General features: G+C 43.4%; 1 protein-coding gene across 1 annotated transcript in view; it reads left to right on the top strand.

Annotated features, from left to right (window-relative positions):
- Positions 1 to 22,450, top strand: part of NRROS (negative regulator of reactive oxygen species) — a 28,750-nt gene extending 6,300 nt beyond the window's left edge. Inside the window, exons 2-3 of the mRNA XM_008160540.3 lie at positions 16,288 to 16,408; positions 20,287 to 22,450. Of these exons, the coding sequence (XP_008158762.2) occupies positions 16,301 to 16,408; positions 20,287 to 22,254 (2,076 nt within the window). The 5' untranslated portion in view covers positions 16,288 to 16,300 and the 3' untranslated portion in view covers positions 22,255 to 22,450. The remainder of the gene's footprint in view (positions 1 to 16,287; positions 16,409 to 20,286) is intronic.
- The last annotated feature ends 273 nt before the right edge of the window (positions 22,451 to 22,723 follow it).

Genomic DNA, 22,723 nt, shown 5'->3' with positions numbered 1-22,723 from the left:
CCTCAAGTGCTATTTTTATTAAGCAATAGCATTAACCTTTTGCACTCAGATGTCGAGTGTGACTCAACATGGTTAGCATTAGAATAAAGGAATCAAGAAAAAAGCAAGTGAGTGCAAAGGGTTAAGTTATAATTCAATTGCCTTGGATTCATTCAAGGATTTCCTAAAAATCATTATTTGGGGGGTAGGAAAGGATATTCCTCTGTAAATTCAAATAAGTTAAAAAAAATCAGCCTTAGAATAGCCACGTTGCCAGTATAATTTGAGGGATTTTTGAAAGGGCAAATTTATCTCCCCTACCGTTCTGAAACTATACCATGAAACTTTATTATTTTTCATTATTATTATATAAATAACTATTAAAGTATAATGCATGAAAGAGGATATCAGTCATTTACACTTCAGTATGAAATGCTTTCCTCCTAATTTTGGCTGAGAATAGTAAGATAGTGATCATCAAGTTCTTTTTTTTATAAGACATAAATATTTTTCCCAAATAAAACACCTGGCTTTGCAATCGCAATTAAGTTGAGATTAAATTAATTATATTGATCTGGAAGATTGAAAACATAGGAATTTTAAAAATTATTTTATTTTATATTTTTATATTTTTTTATTGATTTCAAAAAGGAAGGGAGAGGGAGAGAGAGATAGAAACATCAATGATGAGAGAGAATCATTAATCAGCTGCCTCCTGCATGCCCCCTACAGGACCCTTTAATCCACAGGCCAACACTATCCACAGAGCCAAACCAGCTAGGGCAGGAACTTTTTTTTTTTTTTTTTTTTAATTTTTAGGTACTTTTGTTTGCTCTCCATGAGGTCTGGTTAGCATCCTTTTTTAAAAATATTTTATTGATTTTTTACAGAGAGGAAGAGAGAGAGGGATAGAGAGTTAGAAACATCGATCAGCTGCCTCCTGCACACCCTCTACTGGGGATGTGCCCGCAACCGAGGTACATGCCCTTGACCGGAATCGAACCTGGGACCCTTGAGTCTGCAGGCCGACGCTCTATCCACTGAGCCAAAACGGTTTCAGCTAGGGCAGGAACTTTTAAATTAGATCACTTGATATGCATTCTGAACTACTTAGAGGGAAGTGTATTGATGACTGCATTCTATTTTGAAATGCATCAAAAAATAAGATGGATTGAAGGATGGATAAAAGGATAGATGGATAGATATGTGATAAAAACTAGTAAAAAGTTAATAGTAGTCTTGGCTGGTGTGGCTCAGTTGGTTGGAGTATCATCCTGGACACCAAAGGGTGGTGGGTTTGGTTTCTGGTCAGGGCACATGCCTAGGCTGCAGGTTCAATCCCCGGTAGAGTCAAGTATAGGAAACAGCTGATTGATATTTCTCTCTCCCTCTCCATTCCTCTCTCTAAAGTCAATAAAATTCTTTTTTTTTTTAAATTGAAGGGTAGAATCTAGGTGATGGGTACATGAGTGATCATTGTCAAATTCTTTCAACTTAGCTATATGCTAACATTTTTTATAATGAAAAGGAGGAAAGTTAAATTACTGACAGGAGCTACTCATATTCATTTTCACAAACATAGAAATCAAATAATAATAAAAAAATCTTCAAGCTGTGGCTGGGCAGCTCAGTCATCCCAATACACCAAGGTTGTGAGTTCAATCCCTGACCAGAGCACATAAAAGAAGCAATGAATGAATACATCAATAAGTGGAACAACAAATCAATGTTTCTCCCTCTCCTGCCTTTCTCTCTCTAAAAATCAATAGGAACTACATCTATAATATACTAGCATATTATATGCATTATTGAACAATTAGGATGTGATGAGGAGGTAACATATGCACTGGGCCTTGAAGGATGAGTAGGAGTTAGACAGTTGGAGAAGACCAGGAAAGGGGCCTTTTCAACAGAGGAATCAGTATGTGAAAATGCATGATTTTTAGTCAAGTATAGCCAGCATCCTGGGTGGCTGGGGCTTGTGGTATTGAGGTTGAGCTTTGCTGGACTCAACCACAGGCTAAGTTTGAATTGCTGCTTTGACATGCTCTCTAGCTCTATGGCCTAAACCAGTGGTCGGCAAACTCATTAGTCAACAGAGCCAAATATCAACAGTACAATGATTGAAATTTCTTTTGAGAGCCAATTTTTTAAAACTTAAACTTCTTCTATCGCCACTTCTTCAAAATAGACTCGCCCAGGCCGTGGTATTTTGTGGAAGAGCCACACTCAAGGGGCCAAAGAGCCGCATGTGGCTCGCGAGCCGCAGTTTGCTGACCACGGGCCTAAACCTTTGCAAGACTCAATTTACCACCTGTAAGATGGGGATGATAAAAATAACCTGCTAGGGTTTTGTGAGGACCCTAATATATGTAAAGCATCGGGCATAGCGCTTATCCCAAGATGAGCAGTCCATAAACTTTAGCTATTATAATTACGAACCAGGAAAGCAATCTGGGAGCTTGAATACTATCCCATTTAGCTGGTCAGTAATCAGGAATACTTATCATTTCATTTCCCAGGTGTGCTCTTTCTCTAGAGAACCAAGGTTTAGGGTGTGGGGGTGATATATTTCCATCTGGGCAATAAGCCTCGGTTATCGCCTAAAACCCCTATCTTGCCCATAGTCTCCCACAGGCTCTGGGTGGTCTCACCCTCTCTGAACACCCCCAAGTCCACATCCTGCGGCTCCCACGGACGGAAGGAGATACTGCACCTGCTCTGTTTCATTTATTTCAACACCAGCTCCCGTTTGCACAGAGGATCTCTGCCTTCCCTTTAATTCTGACACTACTTTTCTTACCAATGAAATCCACAACATTTCCTTGTACTGACAAAGCCTTTTCACACACACACACCTCTTATTCAGTCTCAGCACAACCCGGTGAGGTTGGCAAGGCCGGCGTTATTGTCACCAGTGGCCACAACCGGAGAGAAGTGACCAGAGAGAACAAGCCTGTGACACTGAAAGGAAATGACAAGTTTGAAACGAATGCATTATGGGTTGGGTGCCCACCCACAGGTGTTATGTGGGTCTCTCATTGACAAAGGTGACACCACAGAGCTGCCACCAGCCACGTAAAAGCAAGGTGTTACCTCCCCAGGGAAGCAGATGTGCACTTGTAAAGACCTGTGGCCCAATGCAGCCTGTGGCCATGGGACAGAATGAGTCGAATGACCTCTGTTGGTTCTCAGGGCTGACCCTGACCACAGAGGGAAACCAGTTGACTCATTCGAGCAGGGTCGTGCTCTATGCGACACTTCACACATTGGCTGCCCAGAGTGGTAGTGGGGAGAGTCCCAGGGGAGAAGAGCTGCTGTGGCCTCCAGCCTCCCTCCAGGAAGAGGCAGCCTCTGCCATTCCCAGATGAGACTCTTCTCATGAGCCCGGGGGGAGCCCTGGCTGACCAGGTATGCTAGGCGTGGGGTGGGAACAGCGCTTGGAGACCCCTACACGGCGTTCCCTGTGGCACCTTGTTCCTATCATTTCACCTCTCTGGCCTGCGTATTCTCACCTCCAAAATAGTGGTCTGTAGTCCCTTCAGAAATGCTACAGTTCTTCTCAAAAGGATGGTCAGTTACTGCATTTGAATGATAGGGCATTTGCCAGAAAAGTCACTTGCAACAGAACTGTCCTTTCTCGCACAGATTCTCAGGGACATACATTTAATTAGCATTCCAACAAATTTAAAATGATACAACTCCTCACTTGTTTGTCCAGGCGTAGAGGGAATCCAACTTCTAGAGGCAAATGTCAAGGGACCCAGCGGTACAACCAGCCGCTTACAAAGCAGGGAGCTCCCACCCTGGGTGTGTTGAAGCACCTGCTGTGGATGAAGGCGCTGTAATGATGACAAAAACAATTTTTTGCGTGTTCCTTTAAGCCTTATCTGAATACAAGCTCTATGATTCCCATTTTAGTTGAGTGATGTACCCAAGGTCAGAGCTAGGCTTTGAACCTGTTCCGTCTTTTCCCTTAGCCTGGGCTCTTTCTTTACCTTTTACTGCTGCCTTTCCAGGGGCTAAGAATATGCAATCTCAAATCTAAATCCCTGGACCCTGAAAAAAAGAAAGTAATGTCTATAATAAAACTTACTTTAGTAACTAGTCAATGATATTTTTTCTTCCAATAACTCCAGACATGATCGTTTTAAGCATACTCACAATAATTTCAATCTAAATACCTATAAGAAATTCTCTGTTTCAGTAATATTTATTAGGCTCTCATTATGACATATATTTTAAGTAATGATAGATAGATTCTATTATTTTCAAACTTGTCTTAATACAGTCATTGAAGTGGGTTGTTGGAAAATTTGAAAATATTTCTATAAAAATACTTTTACATATATTGTACCCTTAGGATAAATTCTAGAAGTGTAACTACTGAATCAAAAGTAGCCTATTATGTCAAGATCTTTGATAAATTATGCTAAATAGTCCTTCAGAAAAAGTGTGTAAATTTCCTCTCCCACCTGCAGGATATGAAACAGTTATTGGGAGTCAAGGACTCAAAAGCCATTCTGTTGTCTATATTTTAACAACATCATCATTAAGAGAGAAAGCCAGAGAGGCAAATCATGAGGTCTGAGTGCACACATCACAATTCTAAATGCTCACCTGGCCAGGTGGCTCAGTTGGTTGAGTGTTGTCCCATACATAAAAATAAAATAAAAGATTGCTGGTTCGATTCCCGATCAGGGTGCATACCTAGGTTGTGGGTTTGATCCCCGGTCAGGACGGGTATGGGAGGTGAGCCATCGATGTTTCTCTCATACATCAGGTGTTTCTCTCTCTAAAAATCAATAAAAATATCATTCGGTGAGGATAAATAAATAAATGCTCTGTCACCCCAATCTTCAATTTGCAAGTTCTTTTTTAATGCATCCACCATTTAAATATGATTCTTTGCAAAATATATGAATATATTACTTTGAACAAAGAATATAACTGGTTCTTTAATTTTATAACTATTTTTTAAAATTTTCTTTTATATGTATTTCCAAAATCATAATTGAAGAAATACTTGGATTTAAATATTTGGATTATACATTTTTTTTTTGAAAGGCAAAGTATCATTTATTCATATTTTATTTAATTCCATCCTTTTTTTAATTTAAAAAGCTCTAATCAAATATCTGCCTGGTTCTTGGGCTGAGGCATAGTCTATATTATGTTTTCTATCTTGTTTGGTCTGTAATACATTTTTCTACTTATTAGTTTCACCAGTTAGTCTGCCCACTAAGGACAACCATGAATATTTTTGCATGGCAACATTGCTGATTAAAGAACTGCCAACAGTCAAAGTTAACTGTCAAAAGATTCGCCAAAGTAATCCCACCATCACTTTAGTTGTGAGAGGAAGCAAAGCCTTGTGGCTTGGGATAAATGATCATTTTATTTTAAAAGTAATTTTCGTTTCTTAAGTTATAGCTCTATTTCTGAGACATACCCACTCTGAGCTTCTTATTTCTAGCAACCTTACCTTTGATCCTCTCCAGTTACTCCATTCCCAGGGTCACATCCTGAGCCACCCGAGACAGCTTAAATAGCCCTTCTGATCACAGCCCTCATCCTTCCAAAAATCTCATTCCATTGCTCCTGATACATTTTATCTTTGAGCTCATTCCAATGCTCTGACCACCTCTATTTTCTTGTGGTTTTCATCCACGCTCCAAATTCCTTTCAATCCTGCCTAGATTTTATTTCAACAATTTTTTTTTTACCAGAATCAATTCCCCTATGCTCTAATCCTTGTGATTAAAGACCTTTCTCAAACCTATCATTTGCCCTCTATACTTCCTATGCCCAGTTTCCTGACAACTAATATAGACATCACACTAAAAATATACGGCCTCTCATCTCAGCTAAGCTCCTGGGGTCACAAAGCCACCCTTTGGTTGGGTGTCTTTTCCAATTCCTTCAGTGGCAGTCCCTCACATCTATCATTCTCTTTTTTTTTTTTCTTTTTTTTTTTTTAATGAATCTTTATTGTTCAGATTACAATTGTTTCTCCTTTTTCCCCACATATCTCCCCACCACCCAGTTCCTACCCCTCCCTCTTCCCTTACCTCCCCCGCCCCCGCTGTCCTTATCCATAGGTGTATGATTTTTGTCCAGTCTCTTCCCATACTCCCCACACAGACACCCCTTTCCCCCTGAGAATCATCAATCCACTCCCATTCTATGCCTGATTCTATTAAGTTCACCATTTTATTCTGTTCCTCAGATTTTTAATTCACTTGACTTTTAGATTCACTTGTTGATAGATATGTATTTGTTGTTCATAATTTTTATCTTTCTTCTTCTTTTTCCTCTTTTTAAAGAATACCTTTCAGCATTTCATATAATGCTGGTTTGGTGGTGATGAACTCCTTTAGCTTTTTCTTATCTGTGAAGCTCTTGATCTGCCCTTCAATTCTAAATGATAACTTTGCTGGGTAGAGTAGTCTTGGTTGTAGGTTCCTGCTATTCATCACTTTGAATATTTCTTGCCACTCCCGTCTGGCCTGCATGGTTTCTGTTGAGAAATTAGCTGATAATCGTATGGGAGCTCCCTTGTAGGTAACGAACTGTTTTTCTCTTGCTGCTTGTAAGATTCTCTCTTTGTCTTTTGCTCTTGGCATTTTAATTATGATGTGTCTTGGTGTGGTCCTCTTTGGATTCCTTTTGTTTGGGGTTCTGTGTGCTTCCTGGACTTGTAAGTCTATTTCTTTCATCAGGTGGGGGAAGTTTTCGTTCATTATTTCTTCAAATAGGTTTTCAGCATCTTGCTCTCTCTCTTCTTCTGGTACCCCCATAATTCTGATGTTGGTTCGCTTGAAGTTGTCCCAGAGGCTTCTTACACTATCTTCAACTTTCTGAATTCTCTTCTCTTCATGCTTCTCTGGAGGAGTGTCCTTGGCCTCTTTGTATTCCAAATCTTTGAGTTGATTCTTGCAATCCTCTAGTCTGCTTTTGGGTCTCTGTATAATATTTTTTATCTCAGTCAGTGTATGTTTAATTTCTAGTTGGACCTCATTGAATTTATCGGCCTTTTCCATGAAATTCTTGAAAAACCTTATAACTGTGGTTTTGAACTCTATGTCCAGTCGCTTGTTCTCCTCCATTTCTTTGGTTTGTGATCTGTTTCCTTGCCTTCTCATATTCTCTGCTTCCCTAAGTTGGTAGGGTAGTTTTGTGTACTAGGTGTCCTATTGGTTCAACGGGTCAGCTTCCCAGTTACTTGAGGTGGACACTCTTGGTGTACCCTTGTGTACTGTGTGTCCCCCAGCAGGAGCTATAGCAAGGGCTAGTTTTCTCCTCCTTTGCTTGGGCGGTTTTGGAGCAGTCTGACTGGAGCTGCAGTTGGTTAAGCTGCTCCAGAACAGGCCATTTATATGCAAAAGCAGCTGTGTGGAGCTGGGGCGGGTTTGTAGAATGTGTGGGGCGGGGCCTCAGGGCGGGGCCTCAGGGCTGGGTGGGGTCTCAGGGCGTCACTAGGCTGGGGCGTGGCCAACGGCAATGGCTGCCGTCAGCCGTCTCTGCCTTTCCACGTTTCCAAGTCCCTGCGCCCCGCGCTCCAGCGCAGTAAACAATGATTGCTGGGCGCACCACCGCAAAAGTCACTCTCACTTTCCGACCCGATGGCCGAGAGTCCAGCTTCTCCCCGTAGGTGCCTGGGTCCCCTGAGTGTCCCCAGAAACTGGATTTCAGAGCGATCGGGAGCTTGTCTCCCTGCGGGTTGAAGAAAAGCCGCGCACCCAGCCGCCCGCCGCTGCCGCCGCCGCCGGCCCGATTCGCGTGCCTCCGTACCTCAGCTTTTCAGCGATTGTGCTTCTTTCTCTTCTTAGTTGTAAATCTTCCACTCAGCCAGCTTTCCCGTGGTTCTGGGTGGTAGACGTTTTTGTCTTTTAGTTGTATTTTTAAAATTGTTGTGTGAGACAGCAGATTAGTTGTTTAACTATGCCGCCATCTTCTGGATTATACATTTTTGACATTTCTCCAAAAATACATAGAGATGGTCAATAAACATGTGAAAAATGCTCAACATTATTACTAATTAGGGAAGTGCAAATCAAAACCACAAAGAGACAGCACTTTATAACCATGAAATGGCTATAATAAACACGACAGAAAAGAGCAAGTGCTGATGAGAATGAAGAGAAATTGGAACGTCGTAATGTTGCAAACAACATGCTCCTTTTCCTCTAAAAAATTCAGTGTATATTTTCTAAGAACAAAGGTAGACTCTTAAATAACCACAGTGCAATGATCAAAATCCAGAAATTTAACATTGACATGATATTATTATTTCATCCATTATTTGCCAAGTACCCTAGTAAGGCCTCTTTAGTAATTTGATCATTTGGTTAAAGAGGTGTCTGCTGGTTTTTCCACTTATAAAGCTATTATTTAGAGTGTGCAAATTTAACACACTATGTTGGCAACTCTTGGGCCAGCTGCTGGGGTGGTGATGGTGGTGAGGTGCTATCAGAAGGAAGCATGGAGCTTGGGAAATGGCCCTGGCCCTGTAGAGAGCTGTCAGGAACCCCAAGAGGCCGCCTTGGCGCTTGTTCTCTCCACCCTCTCTTCCAGGTCCACCCTCTTGTCATTCTTTCGTCTTCTCTGATCTCTGCCCTCTGTTCACTATTTCATTATTTGGTATCTACCTCATAGCTTCTATTCCTCAAGGCAAGATCCCTCAAAAATTCAATTCCACTTCCTCTGTGCCTCTTAGCTCCAATTTCCACTGCTAATTCTCTCCCTTGTCTCTATGCACTTGGATCATTCATAGGGTGCATGTAAGAATTGACTTCCCGTGGTGAGGTGCTTGACCAAAATTCCGCCAGCCAGGTGGAGGTGGAGGTGGAGGTGGAGGTGGAGGTGGAGGTGAAGGTGGAGGTGGAGGTGGAGGTGGAGGTGTTGGTGAGGTCCTGTGCTTCTCCTGAGGGCTACCCCTCCAAAAGGACTGGGAGTGTGAACAGAGCAATTGACCTGGACAGTGGAAGTCACATTAATGCATCCATCATATTTCTTGAACCACATCTGGACACACAATCTAACACTTCTGTGCTCCTTTCAGGTATGAGAAACTTTCCGGAAGCTCTAGTTTCAATGTCAAAATGGCAAAAATTCCAGGATATTTTAAAGATTTATGTGTATATGCATTTTTAATTTGAAGTTTACTGAGAATCTTTCTGAAAAGAATATTTGAAAAATGTATATTCCTGGAAATTTTGGGACAAAAAGGTTACTATAATTTCCCCTCTCCCTTTAGAAACTCCAACAATTATTTAATTTTCCTCATAGTTTTTATTTTAAAAAGTTTCAAATTTACAGGAAAAAATTAAAAAGTACAATACTAAATTTACCAGTTGGTAATATGTTACTTTTTTTACTCTCCATTTGAAAGTAGGCTACATAAATTGTAGAAATCATGAAATGTCACCTCTAAATACTCAGCATACACTTCCTAAGAATAAGGGCATATTCGTACATAACCAAAACATTATCATACTTAAGATAATTAGTGATAACCTGATAATATAATATAATTTGTACATAATACCATCTGAAAACACATTATTTAGTACACATGTAAATTTCTCCAATTGTCTCAAATTCTTCTTTTAGAGATTTTTTTAAAACCCCAAAATCCACTCAAGGTACATGCATTCGACTTGGTTATTATGCTTCTTGATCACCTGTAATCACACACACACACACACACACACACACACACACACACACACCATTTAGGTTTTCTCGTTTTTTTAGGCTTCAGGGCAAATATTTTTGGCTAGGGTACTACCGAGATAGAGCTCTGTGTTACCCAATGCATTGCACCTGGAGGCCGAGAATGCAACTGGTCTCACCATGGGAAATGCTAAGTTTGAACATTTGGTGGAGGTTGAGTTCACTTTATTTATTTATTTATTTATTTATTTATTTATTTATTTATTTATTTATTTATTTATGCTAAGAATCAAAGAGACCAAAGCTACTTGCCTGAGGCTTTCAAATACTTCTTGGTGGTAGGGATTGTTTGATGTGGTCACAGACTGGGGTTTCTGTTTTTTGTTATCTATTCTCTGTGGTCCCTGACCAGCTGCCCTTCCCTTTCTCCCAGGGTCTGGGGTAGGATTTGCTCTTTTTCTTTTAAACAAAGGCAGCCGCCCTTTCGGTGGAGCCCTCTATCTAGCACCTGTGTGTTTGGTGTCTCCAGTGGGTGTCACCCGCACACATGCACACCCTGCTGCGTGTGGGTACTCTGCTTCTAGAGAGTCCCTCCCCCACACCAGTGTACAAATATTTGTTTCTAACACCAATCACCTCTGCGAGTTGCCCACTTTCTGCAAAGACCTCTTTCTTTTTCAGCTTACTTTGAGGGGAAAATTCTCAATTACATGCTAATATCTGTATCACACTCTTAACTCTTGCCAAAAAGCCTGTAGCAAAAAGGTTGCTTCCCAGCTCTGGTGGCAGCTGCTGTAGTAGCAGCTGGAGAAGGCGGGGAGGTGAGAGTGGGGAGTGCAGAGGTGATAGTAAGGGTGCCCCTGAATATTAGAAATCCAGCAACCTTTCCTGAAAATGAATCCAAAACCCTAGCAAAACCTAACCAGAACTCAGATCAGAGTTACTTCTTAGTATTCCCATAGTTTGAGTACGAGGACAACTTTTTATAGACAAAAATGCCTGAGATTGGTCCTTACAGCTGATTAAGACATTGCATCACAATAGAAATCTACTTGGAATTAATAATCCTTTTAAAAAGAAGTTATATTTTATTAATATAGGTAAATCTACACACATTTGGGGGAAAAATACTATGCATATGTGTTTGTGACAGGGCCTAACTGAGGAAAAAGGAATGCTACTGCACTCCTGAACTATTTTGATGGAAATTTCAGGTCTTCAGAGAGCAGAGACCAGTCAAAAGAGTTCACTTAGCTTTCTTCCCTGTCCACTGCAAAAGCTAGTACCACCCACATGTCCCCTGCACTGAAGCCACTCCTTGGCCTGTGTGTGGCCATCTTCTCCCACCCAAGCATCCTGAGCCCATGATGCCATGGGAGGGGTAGGGAAGGGTGCCCCATGTTACAGCCAAGCCACCACCAGCAGGATCAGGAAGCTCTTTCTCCAAAAGGAGCAAATAGTCGCATCCCTTTCATTGTTCCACACACAGCCCACAGCCACCAATCAGTCTTCTGTACCTTGCTTGGGTCAATGAAGCAGGAGTTTCTCCCTATTCTTTTGTGAAAATAGAAAAAGCAAACAAGCATAATTTTTAAAACAGAGGAATGTTTGCAACCAACGTGCATTCTTCTTCCCCCTGTTCGTGTTCTCTTGTTTCAGGATAACGTCTCCATTCATGTTGTTTTTATGAGATGAATCTGTTTTCACCACTTACTTGTTATGACTAGATCCGAGAGAGAAAAGCCAGACAAAAAGCCATATTGTCGTTCTGCCTTAAAAGGGAATACTCTTTATAGATGAGGGACGGAGATGGGGTTGAATCTCAGGTTTCCCTGATAACCAATTAGAATTCAGAGTCTCAAGATTAATGGCTACATACGAGATGCAGTTAGCATTTGAGATCCTAATATTTTTAAGAACCAGCAAGAACATTTTGTGATGACTAGACACAAACAGGATAGCCAGAAGATAAACGAAAAACATAAATGATACACTAAGAGGACTTCACTTTGACATGAGGTAGGATTTATAATTTTAATATCTCCAAGTCCAAGTGTTACAGACACAGTACAGAATCTTGTCTCCTGCAGTACCTGGGTCAATGGTATCTTGTTCTTCAAAGCTTTTCACTAATTAGAAGCTCACAGTCTCTCGTGTTATTCATAATCATAATAACCACGAATGGATAAAAGATATAGAGAGGCTTTATAGAAATTGCTAACTGAAAAAAATTTAGGATTTATAGACTGTATATAAAAGAAAATGGGACTCCCTGGCCAGTTTTCCTCAGTGGTTAGAGCATCAGCCTGTGGACCAAAGAGTTGTGGGTTTGAGTCCCAGTCAAGGGCACATATCTCGGCTGCAGGTTCCCCAGCCCTGTGAGGGGCTCCTTCGGGAGGCAAACAATCACTGTGTCTCTCTCACATCGATGTTTCTCCCTCTCTCCCACCTCCCTCCCTCCCTTCCAGTCGCTCCATAAATCAATGGAAAAAGTATCTTTGGGTGAGGATTAAACAAACAAACAAACGAGTCAATAAATGAATACAAAGAAAAATGGGACTTACCATTTTCTAGCTCCGCACTTGGAAGGAACTCTTCAAGTGGTTTAGCCCACGAAATAGGAACCATTAATCCAGTTCCTTTTCATTAGAATGAGGGGAGGTTCCAGGTTACCTCATTTAAAATTTTAATGCCAAGCTATAAAAATTCGTGATGGAAGAGGCTGAGATGTCAACCAGGGAACAGAAGTCACCCCAGAGAATAGGAACTTCAGAAGGCTGTGAACTCCTCTGGGTAGGATGATGATAAAGGGAGGAGGGTGTTACCAGAACCTAGGAGTCACCCAAAGAAGCTCAAGGACTTCTCTGTCCAAGGCAGAGAGGGAGAGAAAAACCCTGGATTCTCTCCTCCTTCTAACTTCCCAGTAGTGCCTTCCATTGACCAAACCTGCTGGAGGCCAACTGACACCTGAACTTGGGAAGAGAGCCTTCAAAAGTCATCCCCTGCAAACCAGAGCAGGGTAGAGAATGGATAAACCGTGGATCTGAGGACAAACAGCTCTCAACCAGCATAGTTCCCGGGATTAGCCTTGTTCTGAAATTTATTAATGTAGAATTTTTAACCCAACCTTCCCTCATATTATTTTAAATTTATTTTATTTCCCCCCTCATATTTTTCACACAGTTAATGTGACATATTTATTCTTCCAGCCAAATTATTCATTATTTTATTTTATTTATGTATTTATTTTGTTAATCCTCACTTGAGGATATTTTTCCATTGATTTTTAGGGAGAGTGGGAAGGAGGGGGAGACGGAGACAAACATCAATGTGAGAGAGATACATTGATTTGTTGCCTCCCACACACCCCCCGGTAGGGATTGAGCCTGCAGCCCAGGTATGTGCCCTTGACTGAAATCAAACTGGGATCCTACCAGTCTGCAGGCTGAGTAAACTCAATGGATACTATCCACTGAGCCAAACCAGCAAGGGCCAAATTATTCATTATTTTTTCTTTTTTGTGTAATTGCTGAATTACATTGGAGGTTGTATCTAGGAATAATGGCCACACACAACCAGCTCACTGGTGTTTTGAACTCATCCTATATAATAAAAGGGTAATGTGCAAATTGACCCTAACGGCAGAATGACCCGTCACTATGAGGTGCACTGACCACCTCTCGGTCCCTGCCCCTGGCTGACAGGCTCCGATCGTCCGATGGCGAACAGGGAACCAGGGGTGGGTGGTGGGGGATGCAGGCGGCGCCAGGCCAAGGCCCCCACCTTGCAGGTTGCCCCCCACACAGAGGGCGACCTGTGACGGGGCAGGGCCGGCAAACGGGCGGGAACGGCTGACCTCTTGGTCTTTTTCCCTGGCCGGCCAGCAGGCTCTGATCACCTGATGGAAAATGGGGAACCGCAGGTGGGTGGCGGCGGGGGGCAGGACCGGCTGTAGGCAGCCAGGGAAGATGGCTCTGATCGAAGGCCAGGCCTAGGGACCATACCTGTGCACGAATTGCATGCACTGGGCCTCTAGTCAATAATAATTATGTTATATAGTTATGTTACCTTCATAGTTAACAAAGCACTTTCACATATGCTATTTGATTCTCATTGAAATCTGAATGGTTATTATTATCTGCATTTTTAGAAGGATTAACTGAGTCTAGGAGACTGTATGTGAATTGCTCAAGGACAAATAACAAATACTGGAGCCAGAATTCAAATCCTGGTCTGTTTAGTTCTAAATTCCGTAATCTCCCCAGGCTATCTCACGATAGGAGTTGCCCAGAGGGTACAAGAAAAGTTTTTCTGGGCTGTTTGATTGAGTTTAGGAAGAAGGAGAATAGATATTTTAAATTTAAAAATTGTCTTGTTGACCCAGAAATTAAAATTACACTCTGGGCATTAGTGACATGATGCCTATCTAGCATTCCAGTCTGAGTTACATTCTCCCTGAAGAAATTCCACTCTTTCCCCAAACACCATCTAGATTCAGTATTTCAATATATGGAGCTGGTTGTTCTAGAAGGGTCAATGTCACAACAAGTACCATCCCAAATCTGTTTTTAAAAAATATATATTTTCATTGATTTCAAAGAGGAAGAGAGAGAGAGAGAGAGAGAGAGAGAGAGAGAGAGAGAGAGAGAGAAGCATCAATGATGAGAGAGAATCATTGACTGGCTGCCTCCTGCATGCCCCCTACTGGGAATCAAGTCAGCTATCCAGGTATGTGCCCTGACTGGGAATCAAACTGTGACCTCCTGGTTCATAGCTCATGCTCAACCACTGAGCCACAGCAGCTGGGCTACCCATCCCAAATCTGACAGAGATGGTGAAAGAGGAGAGGAGGGAGCAGGTCCATGGTTCCCAGTCCCTGTCTCTTCTCAATGAAATACAGGACACTCATTGAAATTTGAATGTCAGATAAACAATGAATTTTCTTTCTTTATTTCTTTAGTATAAGTATGTCCCAGATATTGCATGGGACATATTTATACGAGAAAGTTGTTTGTTTTTAGTATAATTTGCTAGGTCTAGCAACCTTATTTCAAGGTGAGCAGTGATTCCAAGGTTTCAGGGTTTCAGGTGTGTGTGTGTGTGTGTGTGTGTGTGTGTGTGTGTGTGTGTGTGTGTTGGGAAGATACTGAGAACAGGAGCCCATATGGCTCTGTGTTTTGCCACCTGTGCCCTGCACACGCCAAGAGGTGGTAATTCCTGCACAGGTGCAGAAGTGGAAGGAGAGTCTGGGAAGAGAATCCCCAGTTTTGGGCAAGAACTGATGAATTCTGAATTATTCTGAATTGGAGGTCTCCTCTGTGGTAAGGAGAGCTGACCTGACCTGAAGTGAAGGTTGAAGTTGATTTACCCGGTTTCACTTAGTCTTTCTGTTAGTCTGTTTTCACTAGTGAGTATTCAAATCTAACCAGGAAGTTAAAATTAGCCTTAGAGATTATGTAAACTCATTCAAAGAAAGGAAAAGAGGAAGGGGCCCTAGAGAGCTGAGATGTGTCAGGCAGAAGGGTCCATGGAACAGGTGAGGAGGTTCATGTTAGTGCTGGTGCTGCTGGCCCAAGAGCAGACCCGGCGGTCTTTCCCAGGTAGAGGTCAAGGAGAGCATGGGGCGGTTGGAATGCTGGGGCCAGGCACTTGCCTCCGATTCTGACAAATGCCGAGGTGGGAGGCGATTCCACCCACCGGTCTATAAACTCTTTCAATTGGAGGGTTCAATCTAACAGCACCTGCAGTGAGAGTAATTAGTCTGGTTTCTTGTCCTGGAGCTCAGGGAAGAGGATCTGCCAGCTGTTACGAGCCGTGCCCTAAGTTGATCTTGAACCTTGAATAAGCCATTATTATTTCTTTGTGTGTTCACCTGTAAAAATGTGATGTTGGAGGATATATTATATTTCCATTAGGTTCCTCTTAGTTCTAAAATTCTGTTGGTATATATGTAATTTTAAGCATTCTCATGACTTCTGTTTTGTGCTCACTGGCATGATAAGAGGGCTGGCAATCATAATTCATCAATAATCCACATTATACTGAAGATTGCTTTTTCATTTTCCCCTTAGCTTTTCCCTTATCCAGGCAAAATATCAAAGTCCTATTTTCAAAAGGCTATATTCAAATGAGTTAACCAATGCGATCTACTCTTTTTTAAAGCCTCATGTCAGCAATTAGTAAGTCTATGGGACCAGGGGCAACAATTAACATTTCAATTCTAGTTCACTGTTCATTCATTCAAAACTTATTTATTGAGCTCAGGTGACACACCTGGCAGATTTGAGCTTTGGGAAGAAAACTTCAACAGAACTAAAAAACATGACAAACTCTAGGTGACCTGAAACCTGGTTCCTCAAATCTTTTGCTTCTCACTTCTGTTGCTGGACTCAGTGTTCAGCCACCGGTCCATCAGATGGTAGGGGCAAAATGCAAGTGAGTCCTTGCAGTAAAAGGTTGAAAGTATTGGTTAACTTGAGGTATGTGAAGTGTCTGTGGGTTTCCACCTGCCTGAAGTGATGGGCTTCCAAGACCAGACGCCACTGGGAACTGGCTCCTTCTCCTGAGAGTGCAAAGCAGCCCTCTGGGACGTCCTTCTCTGACGGTGTTTTCCTTGCCCTCTGTCCACAGTGCTGCACTTGAGATGGAGTTATTGCCTCTCTGGCTCTGCCTTGGTTTTCACTTCTTGACCGTGGAATGGAGGACCCGAAGTGGAGTAGCCACAGCTGCTTGCCAAAAGTGCTGCAAGTTGGTGAGTTTTCCCGGGAACTCTGAGTTGTCTGTTGTTCCTGTGCTGACAAGGTTTGGTCCATTTGGAAAGCTGATGGATTGTCAATCATGGAGGGCAGGGAATGAATGAATCCGAATCGCTCTTTACCTGCCTAGCATGATGCCATGTGCAACCTGCTCTTTAACCAAAGGTTAAGATGATGCCTAGGAAAGGCTCTGCCCCACCTTTTTCGTACCCACTGAAGGCACGAGGCCTCAGGGACAGGCCTAAGGGAGCCACTGGGAACAAAAGCACCTTGTTAAAAACTGGATGATTGAGCTCCACTAATGCTATTGGGATCTGATAACTGTGAGGCATATTAAAGTTGAAGAAGCCCTGCCTCAGAGTTTATGTTTGAGTTGATAGCAATTACTTGAAAAGCTATACTGAAGCCCCGGGCAAGTGGCTCAATTGGTTGGAGTGTTGTCTCATACACCAACAGGATTGTGTGTTCGATTCTGGTCAGGACAGATACCTAGGTTGTGGGTTCAATCCTTGGTGGAGGCATATATGGGAGGCAACTGATTGATATTTTTCTCTCACACCAATGTGTGTTCTCTCTCTCTCTCTCTTTCTCTCTCTCTTCCTCTCTCTCTAAAAAAAAGAAAAGAAAAGAAAATCAATAAAAAGATATCCTCAGATGAGGATTTTTTTAAAATGCTGTACTGAAGAGCATGCTGCCCACGGGCACTGCACAGCAACACCCCTGACCATGCTTAGGTTAAGACAATCCAGGAAGTAGATACCCAAGCTTTTGCGGTCTGCTCTCTTCAGGGCTTTCAGCCTGTATGTAGAAACATAACAACTATGCACATTCCTAGAAATTTTCCCCTTTGCCTGTAACTCAGTGATGTAAAAATCTGCCTGAGAAACAAACATTTAATAAACATTCCTTGAACTCTATTATAACCCAGGCACTGGGAAGACTAATTGGATGTCAGGGTTAATACTTATATTAAAAAATGTGTTCTTAAGGCTGATTAATCTTAAAAACCCAACTGGTCATAGTTCTTAACCACTTTTGGTCACCGCTAACCACTACACCGTAGCATACTCCAGCGTGGGGTAGAGGTTATGAGCCAAACCAGGTTTAAACCCCAGTTCCACCACTTACTAGCTGGTGACATGGGGCCAGTCTGCCTCAGTTTCCTCATCTGTAAAAGATAGAGGTGTTAATAATGCCAAGCAATCATACCATAACACTGGGTTGTAATGATGATTAAATGAGTTAATGTACGTAAAGCTCTCAGAACAGTGCCTTGAATGTGGTAAGTGCTATGTATTTTATCCATTATTATTGTTGTTGTTAGTCTCTGCTACACAGACTTCCGTTATTCCATTACGGAGGCGATGAAAGATGAACTTCGCAGTAGCTAATTCAGGAGTTACCAGGCATAGAAAGAGGAGGGAATAAAGCATGCGTTCTTTGACCGTCTTTCAGGGTTCAGGCTAGACTCTCTCTAGCCTGGCGGGAAGAAGTAGGGACTCAGCTCCAGTCCCAGTGAGTTCAAGGAGTGGATTTCCTGTGGCTTTTCTGAATAGGGTGAGGGTTTGGGAGTCCAGGTGCCCCCATTGTCCCTCCTTGCATTAGCCATGTGATGTTATAATAAAATGGAATGAGGAGGTTTTCTTGGGCTCTGACGGCCCCGTGGGTCCTTTTGGGCCCCAGGGAATTGCAGGGGTGTGACGCCCATGGCCTCCACAGCTGGGATAAAACAGGGTCTCACACCATTTGGAAAGCCCCTAACCACAACATTCTCCAGAGAGTCCCTGTGTGGGGGAGACCAACACTTACTCAAATAAAGAAATACATCTTGTTTCTGCATGGGGAGATTTAATTTTACAAAGATGTCAGTTCTTCTCCAAATTACTCCATGATTGTAATGCAACTCCTATAAAAATTCCAAAGATTTTTGAGGTAAGGGGAGGTGTAGAAAGAACTTCACAAATTCATCTGGAAATGAGAAACAACTCAAACGCTCTATAAAATTAATTGATTAAATAAAACTTATCATTATAGCTAACATTTATTAAGCATTTATGTGCCAAGTTCTATATTAAATGTTTTACATAAATAATCACAGTGAATACTCATTAAGAAGAAAAAAAAACCCTATGAGAAAGTTACAAGTATCATTTCAATTTTACAGGTGGAGTAACGAAGGTCCCGACAGGTTAGGTAACAAGATCAAGATCATCCATTTGTTAAAAACTAGAACCAAGATGCACTGACTCTTGCTCTTAACCACTGTTCTATTCATGTAACAAACTAATAGACAGTTGCTAAACAGAAGATGATCAAATTTATTTTATTGCCAGGGCAATATGTCTATTACATATTATTGAGGAGACAGTAGATAACTAAACAGTTTGTAGAGTGAAGACTCATTTTAAAACAATTTTTTTTAAAGTTTTTATTTAGTTTTTTGTTTGTTTTTTTTTGTGTGTGTGTTTTTTTTTTAAGAAAAGGTAGATAATATCATTAGGAAAGAGTCCAGAAGGAGAGGTAACAAAAGGTTATTGGTGTTTCTTTGAGGAAGAGGCTGAGGTTACTGATGAGTTTAATTTTCTGTATTTCTATATTATATCAATTTTTAATTATTAGAAGGTTTTATTTTAATAATCGGATAAAGAACTTGGGGCTGTGAGAGGTTAATTCCTTGTCCAGGGCCCAATGCTAACACGTGGCAGAGCTGAGATTCAGACTTGAGTCTGTCATCTCTCCAAACTGGTGCTGCTTCTTCTCTATCAGATTTTTCTCCTTTTTCCATTAGTCCTCTTGCCCCCTGGGATTGGGCCCACCGTTTTAGGCAACCACAGACCTTGTCCTACTGGCCAATCTGTGCAAAGGAAGCCATTACTCCCCTTTCTTATCACTTAAAACTTTTTCCCTAGACACCTAATTGACATCCTGTGGCTGATAGTTTTTGCCAATCTTGTAAAACATTGGGCTGAGTTTATCCTGAGGCTTGAGTGACTTCTGCAATGAGACCAGGGTCGTCCCATCCCTCCCGCCTCCTCATGTAGCACAAGGTAGAACCGTGTCCAGGAAAAGCACTGAATTGGGCATTACGAGCTCTGGGCTGCAGTCCCAGCTCTGCCACTGACTCTCCATTTCTCTCTAGACCCCGCTCTGCTTTTCTGTGCAGGTCAGGGTGGCAATGAGCTCTGAAGTCCTTTTAAGCTGAGACATTTATCAAGTCCGCATGTAGAGGAATGTTCAGACAAAACTTCTTTGGTTGAAATGAAGATGCCACAGCACTGCCGGTTGTTAGGCAGTGTCCCTCAGACTCCCAGGTGCAATGGTATAGCGCTCACAATGCAGTGGTGACAGGTGGCATTAATAGTGCCCGCTGTGTGCCAGGCCCTTGCCGTCTCTTGTCTAATCTCACTGCAGTCCTCTGACATAGGTGCCCTCTTTATCTCCATTTTTCAGAGGAAATGACAGACTTAAGTTAAATTATTTGCCCAAAGTCACATGGAAATAAGTGGCAGAGGCAGGATTCAAGTCCAGGTAGAGACCTGGCTCTCAGTTCCTCTCATAGCTAACACCAAAGTGCAAATACAATTGTGACCACTCAGCACCTGATGGACAGGTGCTCAGATCTTCTCTCACATGCGGTGTGTTTTAAACGAGGCCTGGAACTCAGCTCCCAGCTGACTAGTTTAGTGTGAAGGTAAAGGACAAAGAAAAGTCCCCCTTTTTTCTACAGTGTCTGATCCTTTTTTTTAAAAAAATTATGATCTCTAGAGCCATTCCTCAAAGTTGCAGGAACAGGCTGATGACTGAACTAAGTTTATGTACCCAAACCTCTGCCTCAGAGGCCTCCTCCTGCTGACCAGTGTGTTTTTGGACCTAGGTGGATGGAGTCGCTGACTGTCGAGAGCAGAATCTGGCTTCGGTGCCCAGCAATCTCCCTCCCCACTCGCAGACGCTCATCCTAGATGCCAACCCTCTCAAGACCCTGCGGAATCATTCCCTCCAGCTTTACCCGCTCCTGGAGAGCCTCAGTCTGCACAGCTGTCACCTGGAGCGCATTGGCCGTGACGCCTTCCTGGGGCAGGCCCGCCTGCGCAGCCTGGCGCTGCCTGACAATTCCCTCTCGGAGAGCTACAAGGAGACGGCAGCTGCCTTCCACAGCCTGCGGGCCTTGCGGAGGCTGGACTTGTCCGGGAACTCCCTGACGGAAGACATGGCGGCCCTCATGCTCCAGAACCTCTCCTCACTGGAGTCTGTGTTCCTGGCGAGGAACACCATCATGAGGCTGGACGACTCCATCTTTGAGGGCCTGGGGCACCTCCAGGAGCTGGATTTGCAGAGGAACTACATCTTTGAGATCGAGGGTGGAGCCTTCGACGGCCTGACTGGGCTGAGACACCTCAACCTGGCCTTTAACAACCTCCCTTGCATTGTGGACTTCAGCCTCACGCAGCTCCAGTCCCTCAACGTCAGCTATAATAACCTGGAGTGGTTCCTGGCATCCGGGGACGAGGCTGCTTTTGAGCTGGAGGTGCTGGACCTCTCTCACAATCAGCTGCTGTTTTTCCCACTCCTGCCCCAGTCCAGCAAGCTGCACACCCTCCTGCTGAGGGACAACAGCATGGGCTTCTACAGGGACCTGTACAACACCTCATCGCCAAAGGAGATGGTGGCCCAGTTCCTCCTGGTAGATGGCAACATAACCAACATCACCACAGTTAACCTCTGGGAAGAGTTTGACTCCAGCGACCTTGCAGATCTGCGCTTCCTGGATCTGAGCCAGAACCAGTTCCAATACCTGCCTGATGGCTTCCTAAGGAAAATGCCTTCCCTCTCCCACCTGAACCTCAACCAGAATTGCCTGATGACGCTCCACATCGGGGAGCACGAGCCCCCAGGAGCGCTCATGGAGCTGGACCTGAGCCAGAACCAGCTGTCGGAGCTGCACTTGGCTCCCGGGATCCCCGGCTGCCTAAGGAGCCTCCGGTCGTTCAACCTGAGCTCCAACCAGCTCCTGAGTGTCCCGACTGGCCTTTTTGCTGATGCCAGTAACATCACTACAGTTGACATGAGCCACAATCAGATCTCACTTTGTCCCCAGCCAGCTGGCTTAGACGGCGTGGGCCCTCCCAGCTGTGTGGACTTCAGGAACGTGGCATCTTTGAGGAGCCTCTCTCTGGAGGGCTGTGGGCTGGGAGCATTACAAGACTGCTCATTCCAGGGGACTGCCCTCACCCACTTAGACCTTTCTGGAAATTGGGGGGTTCTGAATGGGAGCACTGCCCCCCTCCAGAATATTGCCCCCACGTTACAGGTCCTCTCTCTCAGGGATGTGGGCCTCAGTGCCCTCACAGAGTTGGACTTCTCTGGGTTTAGGAATCTGAGGGACTTGGATCTGTCCGGAAATTCTTTGACCAGTTTCCCCAGGTTCAGGGGCAGCCTGGTTCTGCAGACCCTGGATCTCCGCAGGAACTCGCTCACGGCCCTTCCCCAGGGGGCCATGTCTGTGCAGCTCACCACAAGTCTTCGGACCATCTACCTCAGTCAGAATCCGTATGACTGCTGCAGGGTGGAGGGCTGGGGGGCCCTGCAGCGTCTGCACACCATCTCCGACTTGGCCTTGATCACTTGCAACCTGTCCTCTAAGGTCTATCGCTTGGTGGACCTGCCCAGAGGCATGCCGCAGGACTGTAAGTGGGAAAGGGTGAATATGGACCTGCTGTACCTTGTGCTCATTCTCCCCAGCTGCCTCACCCTGCTGGTGGCCTGCACTATCACCTTTTTCACTTTTAAGAAGCCTCTGCTTCAGGTAATCAAGAGCCGCTGCCACTGGCCCTCCATATACTGACCTGGCTGCGATTCAAGGTCAGAAATCTGGTCTGTGCACGGAAAGACACATTCTCTGCCAAATTTCAAGATCTGATGCTGCAGGGGACAAGTCTGATGAACTAAGCTTTAAATTAAAGTGCAACATGTTTCCATTCCTTAGTCACTCCAAGCTCTTCCTCTGTCGTTATGATTCATCCTTAGCATCCTGGTAAAATATTTATTAATTGACATGCTACACAAACAAAAAACATGTTTCATAAATATTTTTACAATCAAACACAGCTTGCGTTTTTTCTTTCTGTAATGTTTCTTGGTAGTTTCACGTAGGTTATTTTTCAGTGCCCTTTCCTTGGTGGCACGCATGGAGCTGGTGAGAAAGGGTGGCGATTCAGTGCTACCCCATAGCAAAAATGACTTCAAGAGTATGTCCTGTGGATGGTGAGAGCCAGTGCCCTGGGAGTTCAACAAAAGATAGAATCTCAGAGCCA

This window comes from Eptesicus fuscus, chromosome 3 (genome assembly GCF_027574615.1).
Source record: "Eptesicus fuscus isolate TK198812 chromosome 3, DD_ASM_mEF_20220401, whole genome shotgun sequence".
NCBI classification, from domain to species: Eukaryota; Metazoa; Chordata; class Mammalia; order Chiroptera; family Vespertilionidae; genus Eptesicus; species Eptesicus fuscus.
The sequence above is the reverse complement of the archived record's forward strand: the minus strand, read 5'-3'. Positions and strand labels throughout refer to the sequence as shown.